The following is a 14227-nucleotide window of genomic DNA, read 5'->3' as shown; positions in this document are numbered from 1 at the left end:
ATGTCATTTTCTGTAAGTTCATTAAACCTTCAACTGGTCAATATGTAACCGCCCACTAATTAGAAAAAGGGTCTTGTCTCTGTGACAATTATTAATTTCTAGTTCTTTGTATCTACTTATGTAAGAGAATGATTTATTTTCATTTATTAACCAGGTGGGCCAGGATGCTCGCCTCATATTTCGCGTCATCTTTCTCTAAACACAGGGATCCTTTCTTGCAGTTCCTTCATTCTTAAAGATTTTTCCATTGATCATGAATTGAATAAACCTGAATCTATACCGCAAGAACATGCTTATATATTTTACATAGGTCTAATTTTTTTTTCTTTTCTTAAGAAAACGATATTTGAAGCTTAGTCTCTTCTTCCTACGTAATACCTAAATCTACAGTTGGTACACATTTAAAGGCCGAGGTTTTCAACCGGTCGGTTTTCCTCAGGTAAGTTTGGTGTGAGCTTAATTGAAGCGGCCGTGAAGCCCCGAGGGAACCAGGCTGGGTTGTGTATACCTACCTATATACACAGGATGTTACCTGTATATTACCTGTAAATGTTTTCGTATGACTTGGTAAAACTTCGCGTGTTAGTCAATCGAAATGTTGATCGTCAAATTTATGAAATAAAACATGATAAATTTTTGTTGTAGATTGATTCCTATAGTTCAATTCTTTTTTTCAAAACATGATTGAATAAAGAAGACAATTTTAGTATTATTTTGTGCGTTAATAAATTTCAAATATTCTATAATCCTGGGTTGTAAACTGGCGACACCGAGGGAAAAAGTCTCACTCGCAAAACGAAAGTAGAAAAAAGCGCGGTCCAGAATAAGTCTCTAAAACTTAGAAATCCTGTTTGAAGGCTAAATTGTATAAAATATATGATAAATAAGATAAATATTTCTTAATATAATTTCTACGTGATTTTTCCATAACGCATGTTTTGTAAAAATGGTCATTGCATCAGGGTGTTGCTTCTTCGACAGGTTGACGAATCGGGAATTTTATCATTCGTTCTCCTGCTTTTTTTCTTCAGGATCCGTAAACTAATTCTAAACTTAACATGTGTATGCAAAGGCAGTTTTTATAATACTGCTATTTCTATTTAAAACTGGTCATTTTACCGTAACTTTCATTACCATGTCTCGAAGAAATTTTACACTTGTCTTATAAATTTTTACTTGGACAATATGACTATCTCATGATTATAAAGAATGAATTATTATTTTATTAAATTACATGATGCTTCCAATGAAGTTCGGTATTTTCTGCTTAAGTAAAGTCGATGTACGTGTAAATTTGGATGGACAATATACTGAATTATTGATTGTATCTCGAAATGACCCCCCCCCCCCCTCGTAATTACAATGTAAATAGATATGACTGATTTTTTCTTTTCATTTATTTGATTACTTGACAGACTGATTATATATATATATATATATATATATATATATATATATATATATATATATATATATATATATATATATATATATATATATATATATATATATATATATAGCTCATTTCTTAATCATAAAGTAAAAATAAAATATCAGCTCTGGCTCCTTCTTTATCCCGATATTATATAATTATGCGGTAGGCATCAAAAGACTGAATGTTAGTTCAATGATCGGTACGATCCCCAGCCAAGGTATACAAGATATACACAAAGGCTGGTAATAAAGTGTCAATCAATTTTCAGTATCCAATATCAGGCTTAATTTCATCTGATTGACAGGGGTTCACAGACCAGGTAAATTTGAGGGCGGTGCTTATTTCCTCCCCCTTTAAATGGAAACAATACAGGGATATTTGGGTATTAATTCAAATAAATAAGATGCAGTTCTTCAGAAGAAAAAATTGTCCTATATGTTCCTGTTTAAAATTTTGCACCATATTAAGGACCCCACTCAAATCCTTCGGGATCATAATTGAACAATTTTTAAATTTTTTCTACATCATAGTTACAAATACTTTCTGACTGATTGTTTTTCTGTCATTGGGATAAGCTTTTCCTCATTCTGTTTAGACATGTCCCCTATATTGTGGCCTTTCTCTGGCTTTGGGGACATGATATTAATAAATTTAAGATAATAGTACTAGTTAAGGGGAATTTTCATCGAAATTTTATGTTAGGTATATTTATTTTTCCTCTTCAATAATTTATTTGTATGTTAAGGGTTCCATTTAATGCATAAAATGAACTTTTTTTTATTTCATAGAATTTAGGCACAGCAAAGAATTTCATAAGATTTTAAAAACCCAATTCTTATGAAAGGAATATTATTAGCCCTGAAAATATTTCTGTTATAAAGACCTTCCCTTCTCTTACTTCTTACCTGACCAGCAGTAAGACTGAAGATTTTGTTTTCCATATACATGTATATATATCATTCAGCAGTTGTTGTCAATAGTTCTAGTTGATAAAAAATGTTCTTATAAACACAATTACTTTTTAACATCAGTTTTGAATACATTACCTGTCCTTAGGACTGCAAGATGGTTAATATTTAAGAAATATATAAATCAATACCTACCCAACCCACGATGAGCACAATGTTAAACCGGTATATGCATATGCGTGTTTTCGGCCTTCACAGAGGAATTATGAAAAGATAAAACATCCGGGTGAGCTAAAATGTAAAAGTATATGTTGTATATATATATAAAAGCTCTTCTCATATATATACTTTCACTGTAGCGGAGGAACTAAATACCAGGAGAAGGTCCAATATGAAAACGATACTCGTCTTATCTTTAGTTTGTGCAGTAGTCTCCTCAGCAGAGATAACGACTCTCCTAAAAGGCCGCAATATTACAAGTCTAGAGGAGCGCCTGTCCAATTTGGAAAAAACGATAGACCGTCGCCTGAATGTTACAGAGCAAGTTTTGGGACAATTACTGACAGGAAGAACTGGTGCTGATATATCACTTCTGGATGTTCTCTCTCTTAGATCTGGTATGCTACGATTCTTTAGTCTTCATTAGAAAAAAAATTCAGAAGTACATTTTATAGTCCTAGTTAGTTTTACAGTTGCACTTTGAATGTTAATGTTAAGTTAATGTGAAATTATTCAAGAGACAAAACTGCAACGCTAGACTCTTTTTGCAATTTCGATTTGATAGATAGAGGTTAAACTGCTTTGAATTTACAGATAGACGAAAAGACAAAGAAATTGCTTTTTAACAAACACCAATTTACTATTTTACAAATGGCTTCTCTTGTGTCGTAGGTTTACTGGGCAGTAACTCGGAACCTGTACTATTTTCTGCCTATAAATCTTTTTCTGAAAACGGCATTAGTTCCCATGTAACTATCAGATTTGACAAGACCTACATCAACCTTGGGGACCACTACCACACAGAGGATGGTATCTTCATTGCTCCAGCGACGGGTGTCTACCTGTTCCACTGGACCATCGCCACTGCAGGTTCCTCTTTTTCCACTCAGCTGATGGTTGGAGGTTCACCAAGGGCTTCCAATCTAATTCCCTTTCCAGGCGGGATAGACTCCGCTTCAGCGATGGTAATTATCAATGTCAATGAAGATGACCATGTGTGGATACAACTATATGGCTCTTCAGAGTATGTCTACGGGGACAGTTTTTCTATCGGAAATAATTACCAATCTACATTTTCAGGAATCCTTTTACGAAGAACATAAGTGGATTCCTGTCTATTTCGACCTCCTTCTGAAGTTCGAAATTTTAAAATCATGAAAAGATGCACTGATTGTTTGTAGCTCGTGATATAGATGTAAAAACATTAAATTTCAAATTTCTTTAAATTTTTATGTTGGGTGATTATATAATATAATATATGTATATATATATATATATATATATATATATATATATATATATATATATATATATATATATATATATATATATATATATATATATATATATATATATGTATGTATGTATATGTATGTATGTATGTACTTGTGTGCATGGTCTTCATGAATGAGTAATGCGCTAAATATATATTTCTTGGACAATAAAGCATACAAATTGTCTAAAATGTTTTATTGTATATACAGACAATAGAAACCATTTCATTTTCATCTATTATCATTATATATACAGTTCAGCTCAAATATTTCCCATAAAGCATACCAGCGTCTTTGATGTTTTAGATTGAAGCCCTAATGCAACAGCCCATCGGTCCAATATATATGAAAATGATATCATATTAATATTTGGACTTGTAAAATGCTTATGGAGACAATCCGACAGCGTATGGTACTTTCGAAAATTCACTCTGTTGATTGGCTGTGGTGATCATAAAGCAATTGTCTAGATCATTTTTACCCGAAATTTCATTACTAATTGATATTTAATGAAAGGGATGTCTGATAGAAACTTTTTACATGCCTTCTCTAGCTAAAACGAAGTTCAGCAGAGCGACAATAAGGGACTATTTTTCCAAGCGTTCGCATGTCTACCTGTAACATCCTATAGCCTTTGGACCGTATTGGGCGTAAAAAGATAGACGCACGTATACTTTAGAAAATCCCAGAGTTACTGGTTTTTCGACCTCCGTGTTACTTTTCAAAAATACTCCATAATGACAAACACACAATATCCTTTATAGTCTTTTACACATGAATTAAGTTGGGGCCATGACTTTAAGACGTAAAATGCTTGTTCACGTCTTTTTTGAAAAATAAAAGTTATATGGATCTTGGAAATTTCAACTTAACAGTGACATACCTTTCAAATTTAAGTTCCTCACATATTCTTCTAAAGCCATGAAATATGAAATTGTCATTTAGCAAGTGTTTCAGGAGATCTTCCATGGGTGATCAGTTGACGAACTTTTTGATCTTGAACTTGACTTCGCCTATTTACAAAAAAAAAATTAAATTTCCTGAGGTCGGACTTTAATATTTTTAATATCTAGCAAGTTAACGACTTTAATAAAGGTATTGTATCGACAGACCTTGTGTGCCCTGTATTTTTTAACCAGAATAAGTTGAACTTTCATATTGGGTATATTAATGGTCTTTCCTTTTAGTACTACTGGTATGCTTACTGACTTTTCACCTAGATTTGCAGTTCGGTTGTTTCTATAATTATTGAGCGGAAGGGCATATTTTAACAGCAATAGATGGGAATTTTATTTGTAGCGTTATTTATTGCCAAGATACATTCATGGGGTAATGACGACTTTGTGACGATAGCTGGTTTATCTTATTCCATGCAGTTCTAGGATAGAAGCATGTCTCAAAAAATTGACCTTTTCAATTTTTAATGAAAGATGAAAAATAAGTTCTCTCTCTCTCTCTCTCTCTCTCTCAAAATCATAATATCATTTTAAATATTTTTTGCAGGCATGTCATGTTTCTCGGAATCCTTGTTTTTCTTTCTCTGACTTTTTTTATGAAGAATTTCTGATTATATTGAATGAAAAGAATGTAAAGTAAAAAGTAGACCTTCCATGGTTTTTAGACGACTATTATCTTCGTCTTGTTGAGTCTCTACTGTCATTTTGGTCACTATTTTATCTGTATACATATGTATACTCGTGTTGTGGAGCGCCGTACATTGCCATCTGAATGGCTTTTCATTATTCGCCATTAAGAGAACAGAATCTTCATCGAATACTAGAGGTCTACTATGTTTATAATATAGCTACCTTTCTCTGGTATAACTATTTAGCCGAGCGTAGTTTAGATATATTTTTCCACTTTAAAAGAAGCGCATTATGCAATCATGTTTTTTTTCGTAAAAAAATGCAATAAGGAAATAATTAATTATTGATGCACAATGAAGTGCCTGTAAAGGAAGCTCTTTACTTTTATCAATTGGAATGTCAGTTTTAGTTTACGTGCCATACATTGCAAACAAGAATGTAGACTACTTGTGTCAATGACAAAGAAAATGGCCCGCAGGCATAAAAAGAGAACATTTTCATCAACATAGAAATAATGCATTAAAATTAATATTTACATTTTATTTCAGTTGAATCCTTTTTAAAATCATGGTGCATGTATGTATTTGTAACACTTTGCAATAAGCGTGTAGTCACAAGGTCCGGGATGAGGGCTTATGCCCCCTACCCATATTAATAAAGTGAGGAAAATATGTGTGTGTCGTCTGTTTTTGCTAGGAATAGTAAAGACATCCGAAATTAAAATGTCAAATATATAAACTGCCCCTTTTGCTTGTCAAAGATCTTCGCAACTATGCTGGAAGACATGATTTCTCAACTGCCCTCGCCGTTCTTTCTCAGGACGAAGAAAGAAGTGACTAGTAGAAAATGTAGAATGTGGTAACAATGCTGGTATTGATATAGGATTGACGGATGAACTTTATATTATTTTGAAGCTAATTTGAATTATTGCGCGCATCATTTCCATTGTCGCCATCATAATTCATATGAAGCGAGCAACAATTTAATTATAATGGAAATTAATTTATGATATCTACAACTGAATTAATGCGCATAATAATGCAGAATTGAAGATTATCATTAATTATTTCAAGAATTTAATTGAATTGTTGCGCGCTTCAATGAAATGATGATTGAAAATATCTTATATAATTTGAGTTTTATTTTTGAGCCACCTACTCCAAACTTCGTTAGGGGTGTCATAAATATTTGCTGTCAGGCGAGCTAAATTTCCAACAATCTGCATGTATATATATAACAGATTCTCAACATTCCCATTCAACGAAGGAAAGAATAACAAGAATACACACAAGGGATTTGAAACTAAGACGGAAATCCAAGTTTAAAAATGTTGCTTTTGCGATATTTTCTCTGCGCTGTGGTGTCTGCAACAGAGCTGACGACTCTCATGAAAGGCTACAATCTGACCAGTGTAGAAGATCGTCTGTCCAATCTGGAGCAAACAATAGAAAGTCGTCTGAACGTCACAGAACGCGTACTTGGACAATTACTGACTGGAAGGAGTAATGCCAATATTAGGTCTCTGGATGTTCTGGCTCTAAGATCAGCCGGTAAGACACGATTTTGTATTTATATGGGGGAGGGGGAGGGGCGAATGGGGGGAGTAAAAAATGCATGGCGTCCCTACTTTTTAAATGTAGAGCAGCAAAAACCAAATACGAAACACACACACACACACACACCATGTCTGACAATTAGAGTACAATTCAAAAAAATTACTACGATAATTATTTTACAATGTAACAACAGGTTTTTGCAAACTGTTTATACCGAGTCCCTTGGTTGTTAATCTGGCTGGATTGTTATGATTTACGTAAAAATCATAAAGTATTAGAACTTATTAGATGAATGAGTGATAGAAATAGATAATTAACAGATTAAGACATACACATAAGTTATATGTTAAGCAATGTTTTAATAAGATACACACAGAAACACAAACATTTTAATGAACATACACCCATAGACGCATACTCATACATTCAAACCTGTGAAAAGATACAATTTTATGGATTTTTTGGAGCAGGTGTACTTCTCAGCCACTTAGAGCCTGTACTATTTTCTGCATACAAATCATCATCCCAAAGCGGCATCAGTACTAAAGTAACCATTAGATTTGAACAGACCCACTTCAACCTTGGAAATCATTACCATACGGAAAATGGTATCTTCATTGCTCCAGTCACCGGTGTGTACTTGTTCCACTGGACAATCGCTACTTCGGGTAGTTCGTTTAGTGTTCAACTAATGGTTGGAGGCACAGCCCGGGCTTCCAGCCTTGTTCCTTATCCAGGCGGTGACGACTCCAGTTCAGCAATGGTAATTATCAACGTCAGCAAAAATGACCATGTATGGATACAACTCTATGGTTCCTCAGAGCATGTGTATGGCGGTAGTACTTATATCGGAAACTACTATCAGTCAACATTTTCTGGAATATTGTTACATAAATCATAGCTATCAAAAGATTGCATGAATATAGAATGCAAGACAAGCTTTTCACATTTTAAAATACATGTATTTCTCTTCTACTTAATAGTTATCTTTTTCTATTTTCCTTTTTTTTTGGGGGGGGGGGGGTCTTGATTAAGATTATGCACTCTGTGTAATGCTATTGACGACGAATTTCACTTCTTTTTACAATGTAATTTAAATATACAACCATGGAATATACTATTAAAAACTATGTTGAATAATTGTTCTTCATTTTACTTCAAGTCACCCCTACAGAAACTTGAATATATACATGTACTTAGTCCAACACTTGAAGTTACATCAGCTGTTAGAACATGTATAAAGATATGAAAGGTCAACGTCGATGTATAATTTTAAAGTAAATTACATACTCCTATTGTATAATTTATGTACATTCTTCGTTCTCGAGTGTTTTCCTCCTTTGTATTTATTATAATTGGATTGCTTGACCATACGGGAGTAATATGCAAAAAAGAATATTGAATTATTATTATTATTTAGAAATATAATTGATAGATCTATCCTACTCTTGATGAAAAAAAATTAAAATACTTGCAACAATGAATGAAAAAAAAAATATATTTTTTCTTCCTTTTTTCCCAATGTATTGTAAAAATGAAATTCTAATTCTTCCAAAGTTCCGTATGATAGAAATCAAAGGACACCGTGTGATTCGCACACAGGGAAAATGGCGTGATTTTGAAATAACCATTTCTAAGTGTAGTATCTAAGAGTGTAACTGTGCACACGGACACCCTCTACAAATCAGAGCGCTATAAGGTTAATTTATGACCTCGCCCTAGCCCTGAATGGTGAAAATGACTTGAAGCGATTTGAATGTAGACTATATGGAGATACCTCAAACTTATATGTCATGGCATATAACTTAAAATTAAAAGAGGTCTTCACAAAGTATGGGTTTCTTAAAGAAATAGATATTAAGAGATTCCAGCAGGGTCAAGGTAATGCATATGCATTTATTGTCCCCCGCTTTCGCGAAAGCGAGGGGACATTAAACTTTATTCGTCTGTCAGTCTGTCTGTCACAAAAACTTTAACCTTGGTCATAACTTTTGAATGAGAAAAGATAGGGCTTTCCTATTTCACATGTACATTACCTGTGATAAGACCTTTCCAAATAAACTATGATTTTTACCCTTGATCTTGAAGTTTACCTAATTTTCAAAAATGTTGATGTTACTTTAAATTGGTAATAAAATTTGAATTAGAAAAGATAGGGATTTCATATTAAATATGTATATTACAAGTGGGGAGACCTGTCCAGATATGCTATGTTTTTTGACCCATGACCTTGATCTTGAAATTCGACCTACTTTTCAAATTTTTATCTTTGCTTGTAACTTTTCACTGAGAATAGATAGGGCTTTAATATGTGACATGAGCATCACCAGTGACAAGATTTTTTCGAGCATGCTATGTTTTTTTTTATCCCTTGAGCATGATCTTTATGTTTGACCTAGTTTTTAAAAAAAAATAACTGTGGTGATTACTTTTGAATGACATGCTAGGGCCTTCATATTTGACAAGTGCATTACCTGTGACAAGCATTTCCAAATGATTTTTAATCCCATGACATTGACCTTGAAGTTTAACCTAATTTTCAAAAAAATTAACATTGCTAATAAATTTTGATTGAGAGAAGATATGGCACTTACATTTGACATGTGCATTACCTGTTTCAAGACCTTTCCGACTGTATAGTCTTTTTTTTTTTTTTTTTTTTGATATTTTTTTCACATGTGCATTACTTGTGGCAAGACCTTTCGGATTTTACTATAATATTTGATCTCATGACCTTGACGTTTGATGTAGTTTTGAGAAGCTATAATCTTTGCCATAACTATTATTAATTCAATAATTTATATCTCTTTTGTATAATGCACAGACAAGACAGGACACACAAACAAGACAGTTACAATATGCCATAAATAATGGCATCCCATCCACTAAGACACCGAAAGCGGGGGACCACAATTCTTTACTAAAAAATAAGTTGAAAAAACATCAATTGTAAAATTCTGAAAGAAAATTCAGACAAAAAAGAATTTTCGAAGTGTAAAACAATAACTGATATACATTTTAAAACTTGAAAATGTTATATAAATCACAAGCAACATTAATGAGAACCAAGTTTATGTGCATACCCAATAATGTCAGGAGTGCAACATTTGATGCTTTGCTCCCAAGCATGAAAAAACTATTATCATTATAAGATTCTCTGATTTTTATTTTGGTAAATAAAGACACAAAGAACAGATTAAACAATTACAGGATCTGTAAATACTTCTAAGCATGAATAGAAGTGTTTTCGTCACACAACTTGAATCTTTAAAAAAAAAAAATGCGTTGCACTCCTGACCATAGAAATATAGATCTGAAGCACAGACAGATCCTGTAATTGATTAATCTATTTTGTACAAATGTTCTTTGTGTCTTTATTTACCAAAATAAAAATCAGAAAATCTTATGATGATAATAGTTTTTTTTTCATGCTTGGGAGCAAAACATCAAATGTTGCACTCCTGACATTATTGGGTATGCACATAAACTTGGTTCTCATTAATGTTGCTTGTGATTTATATAACATTTTTATGTTTTAAAATGTATATCAGTTATTGTTTTCCACTTCGAAAATTCTTTTTTGTCTTAATTTTCTTTCGATGTTTTTTTTTTTTTTTTTTTTTTTTTTTTTTGGGCAACACTACATTTTTTCTGTTGCACTCCTGACATGGTATAACGTTTTTAAAAACATCAGCCATGACCACAATTTGATTAAATAAAAGTTACTACAGTCCACATTTAAAGCTCAATACTTTGAATATTATCAGGAAAGTCTTTATTTTCAACATAAACCATTATTATTTATTTCACATATCTCCAAAAAATATTGTAATTTCAAAATGTCACAAAAAGGTGTTGCACTCCTGACAATTTTAGCATCATTTTTGGGCATAACAACGAGATATTTGGCAGGTATTTAGACACTATCTAAAGACATATGCTGAGACATAGAAATCTATTTTCATTGCTTGTATTTTAAGTGTGGGTTGATAATTATGCGTTTGGTCATTTTTTTTTTTAATTCACCCACATGTATCAACTAAGACTACGCAATGTATGACAAAAGTTTGGTTTTTTAAGAAATCACTACTAGAGTAGGCGAAAATGCCTGTCAAATGCGCTATGTCTCTTTGTTCTAGGGGTCGGGTGGGGGCACAAAAAGTGATCGAAGCTTTACACAAGAATTTTTAGGAAACATCTTGTTAAAAATCTTTCCAAGAACATGCAGCAAAGCCACGGATAGTCAAATTTATAAGGAAGCATCATCAGGCCATGTAGATTCAATTTTGTTCAAATCATGACATCTAGGGGAAAGGTAGGGATCTTAAAAAGTATGGGAAAATCTGCATATAAAGAACAGAAAGGCCATAGTATCTCAAGTGAGCTTTGTGGCCAATGGGCCTCTTTTTTTTACCTAATCTGCCCTGATTGTAAAGAAACACAAACAATGTAGAGGAAATTTCTTTATATTTGCATTTACAAAGAACCATCACAAGAGCCAATACATTCTCCATTCAAATCAGTCACACCCCACTGAGATCCACTCCTCTCATTCTCAACCAATCTCCATGTACACCATGATGAGCAAAAACAAGCAGAAATGTGTATCAAGTAGATTTTGTGAGGTTTCTACAAACAGGCAGTTAAAATTTTCGCAGATTTAAAGAAGAAAAAAAAATGAGATTTCCTAGATCTCTAATGAAAAGATTAACAAAGTAAAACAAAACGGCAAAATATCCTTAAATGCAAAGAAACAAAATAAATCTTCAGCTACGTAAATATGTAAAAACACTAGTGGCCTTTCAACAGTGAATTATTTTATCAATATTTAGTGCAATATGCATGTATTCTTAATATTAAGTATTTTAGGAATCTTGAATTGAAGGTACAGGTTAAAAACTGAATATTAATTATATTGCTAAGACATAACACGTACTACATTTAAATCTTTAAATTCACAAAACAATTTTATTATAAAATTACGAAATGCTGAAATTTGGTAAATTGTGGTCAAATAAATAATATTAACTTTGCTGAGAGTATATGTATATGCAAAATGTACATCAATTTCTCATCTTAATTTCCAAATGATTTTGTAAACGAGCTGTTTTAAAAATAAATGCATATTATCCCTCAAAAAAAAAAATAGGAATCACATAAAGCTGTGACAAACTTTGCAAAACTGTGGAGTAAAAAATAAGAAAAAAAAATCAAAAGGCAAAAAAAGAAAAAAGTTCCATTTTCAGACATAGATAAAGATTGACAACAACAACGTGTTATTGGTAAAACTTGATATGTACAGTATGAATGTGGGATCACATCGAGATAAGACTTTACTGGAATACTCCTCATCTCCTATCAGCCATCAATTGCACACATGTAACAAATAAATTACAAACAGTAGCAAAAAATGAAGAAAAAAAATTAATCCTTCATTTATTTTTTTTAATCAATAAATTGCACATCCAGGCATCATCTCCCATTCTCTCCTTTATAAATAAGTATATACTTCCACAACAGTCATCCATTAAAAATCATTTCTTATAAATATAATAGCATCTCATTTAGAATATTTGTGTGGTCAATCCTGTTACCCCCTTCTCACAAGCAAGGAATAGTTCAAACACTTAAGAGAGGTGATTCTAAACTACCAGGGATTGACAATTACAAGAACTTGTGCAATAACATCAATATGCATTGTGTAATAAATAAATCAGAAAGAAGAAATAAAAATTTATTTGTAATAAGAATTTGCTTTTTAGACAGGAATATATTATACAATTATTGCTGTTTTTTTTTTGAGGTCAATACAAGGATTTAGACATCTGAGGAGTACAATATTCACCGAGCCCGAAGGGCGAGGTGAATATTGTACTCCTCAGATATCTAAATCATCGTATTGACCTAAAAAAAAAAACAGCAATAACTGTTTTATTATATGATTATCTATTTTTAGTCCAATGTAGATTAAATAATTCCTTATATTGACCTGGAAATAATTCCTTATATTGACCTGGAAGGTCACGTGCAGGTCAATATAACGTAGCATTTTTCTAACATTGTTGGATATCAGCCAATCAGAGAGATGGAAATTATTCAATCATATAATAATCAGTTTTATTTCCTTTGTCCAAACACTGTTAACTACTGTTAATTGACGAATTAAATCATTTTAAAAAAAAAATTATTATCCTTCAAGTTAGTAAATGTCGTAGAATTCTGCTTTGTAAAAAAAAAATTTGGTATAACAAACGTGATCTCAAGACTGAAAAAAAAAGAAAAAAATGAAGCTGTCATTGCACAACGTCCTTGCTTCATATTACAAAGAAATAAATCACAGATGTACACCGAATCTTCTGTAGAAAGAAAAACAATCTGTACATGTTCATTGCACAAAAAAAGCAGCATTTTTCCCGATGGAGAAAAATGCTAAATATTGGAACGTTCTTCCTCTTCATGGAATATACACAGAAATTCATGCCGTCCTGTGACTTTGTCACTGTGTTAATGTGTAAGTTTCAACTCGGCTTTTAAAATTTTCTTACAAATTAATCATTACACAGTGGGTGCCATATTTCCTAAGTGAGCCTGTGCTAATTTTTACCTAGCTCATTGAACTCCAGGCTCCTCACTTTTTCCATATGGCAGAACAGTCCAGTTTTGTTTGAATTTATTTTAAAAAAAATGTGTCATAGTGCCACATGAAACAAAAGGAATACCTTTATTTCATACAGTTAAGTGCTGCAAATGTAAAGGAACAAAAAATCCGAAAAAAGTTCACACACATTTTAGCGAAAACCACCCAGGATTTCACGACATTAATATTCACATCTCTTACAATAAAAAACGACAGTGTCAGGTGCACTTATGAATTATCACAATTGGGTGAATCATACTTCCCCCTCTTTTTCATCTATTTGAATGAAAAGTCTCACCAAGAGTTAATGAATGCGTCTTTCCTCGACCTTTTTCTCGGGGAGAATTTTATGGCCTCTGGTGCAAAGAGATCATACTACATTGCTGACATTTGAAAAAAAAAATCATGGGAATATGCAGTAAATCAAAATGTGTATCACCTTGGGAATAAAAAACGACTTGCAAAATGTAATATTTTCATTTATACTTGTATCCATTCAAACAGTTACCTTCAGTTTGGTAATTATTTGAGAAAGATTTCAATTCATAACAAGAATTTAAGATGAAATAAACCTTGCACACACTTAAAATTCACAATCATTTTACTTGCAAG

At 32.4% G+C, this 14227-nt stretch overlaps 2 protein-coding genes across 2 annotated transcripts; both read left to right on the top strand.

The window, feature by feature from the left end:
* The first annotated feature begins 2717 nt into the window (after positions 1–2717).
* LOC133194854 (complement C1q tumor necrosis factor-related protein 7-like) lies at positions 2718–3796 on the top strand. Its single transcript, XM_061330763.1, has 2 exons — positions 2718–2960; positions 3235–3796. The coding sequence occupies exons 1-2, from the start codon at positions 2735–2737 to the stop codon at positions 3663–3665; spliced, it is 657 nt and encodes a 218-aa protein (XP_061186747.1). The 5' UTR covers positions 2718–2734; the 3' UTR covers positions 3666–3796.
* A 2924-nt stretch (positions 3797–6720) lies between these two features.
* On the top strand, positions 6721–7985 carry LOC133194855 (adiponectin-like). Its single transcript, XM_061330764.1, has 2 exons — positions 6721–6972; positions 7449–7985. The coding sequence occupies exons 1-2, from the start codon at positions 6750–6752 to the stop codon at positions 7877–7879; spliced, it is 654 nt and encodes a 217-aa protein (XP_061186748.1). The 5' UTR covers positions 6721–6749; the 3' UTR covers positions 7880–7985.
* Positions 7986–14227: the final 6242 nt, after the last annotated feature.

The sequence above is a fragment of the Saccostrea echinata genome, unplaced genomic scaffold (genome assembly GCF_033153115.1).
Source record: "Saccostrea echinata isolate AGI-Se365-2 ecotype Australia unplaced genomic scaffold, CSIRO_AGI_Sech_v1 ptg000029l, whole genome shotgun sequence".
Lineage (NCBI taxonomy): Eukaryota > Metazoa > Mollusca > Bivalvia > Ostreida > Ostreidae > Saccostrea > Saccostrea echinata.
The sequence above is the reverse complement of the archived record's forward strand: the minus strand, read 5'-3'. Positions and strand labels throughout refer to the sequence as shown.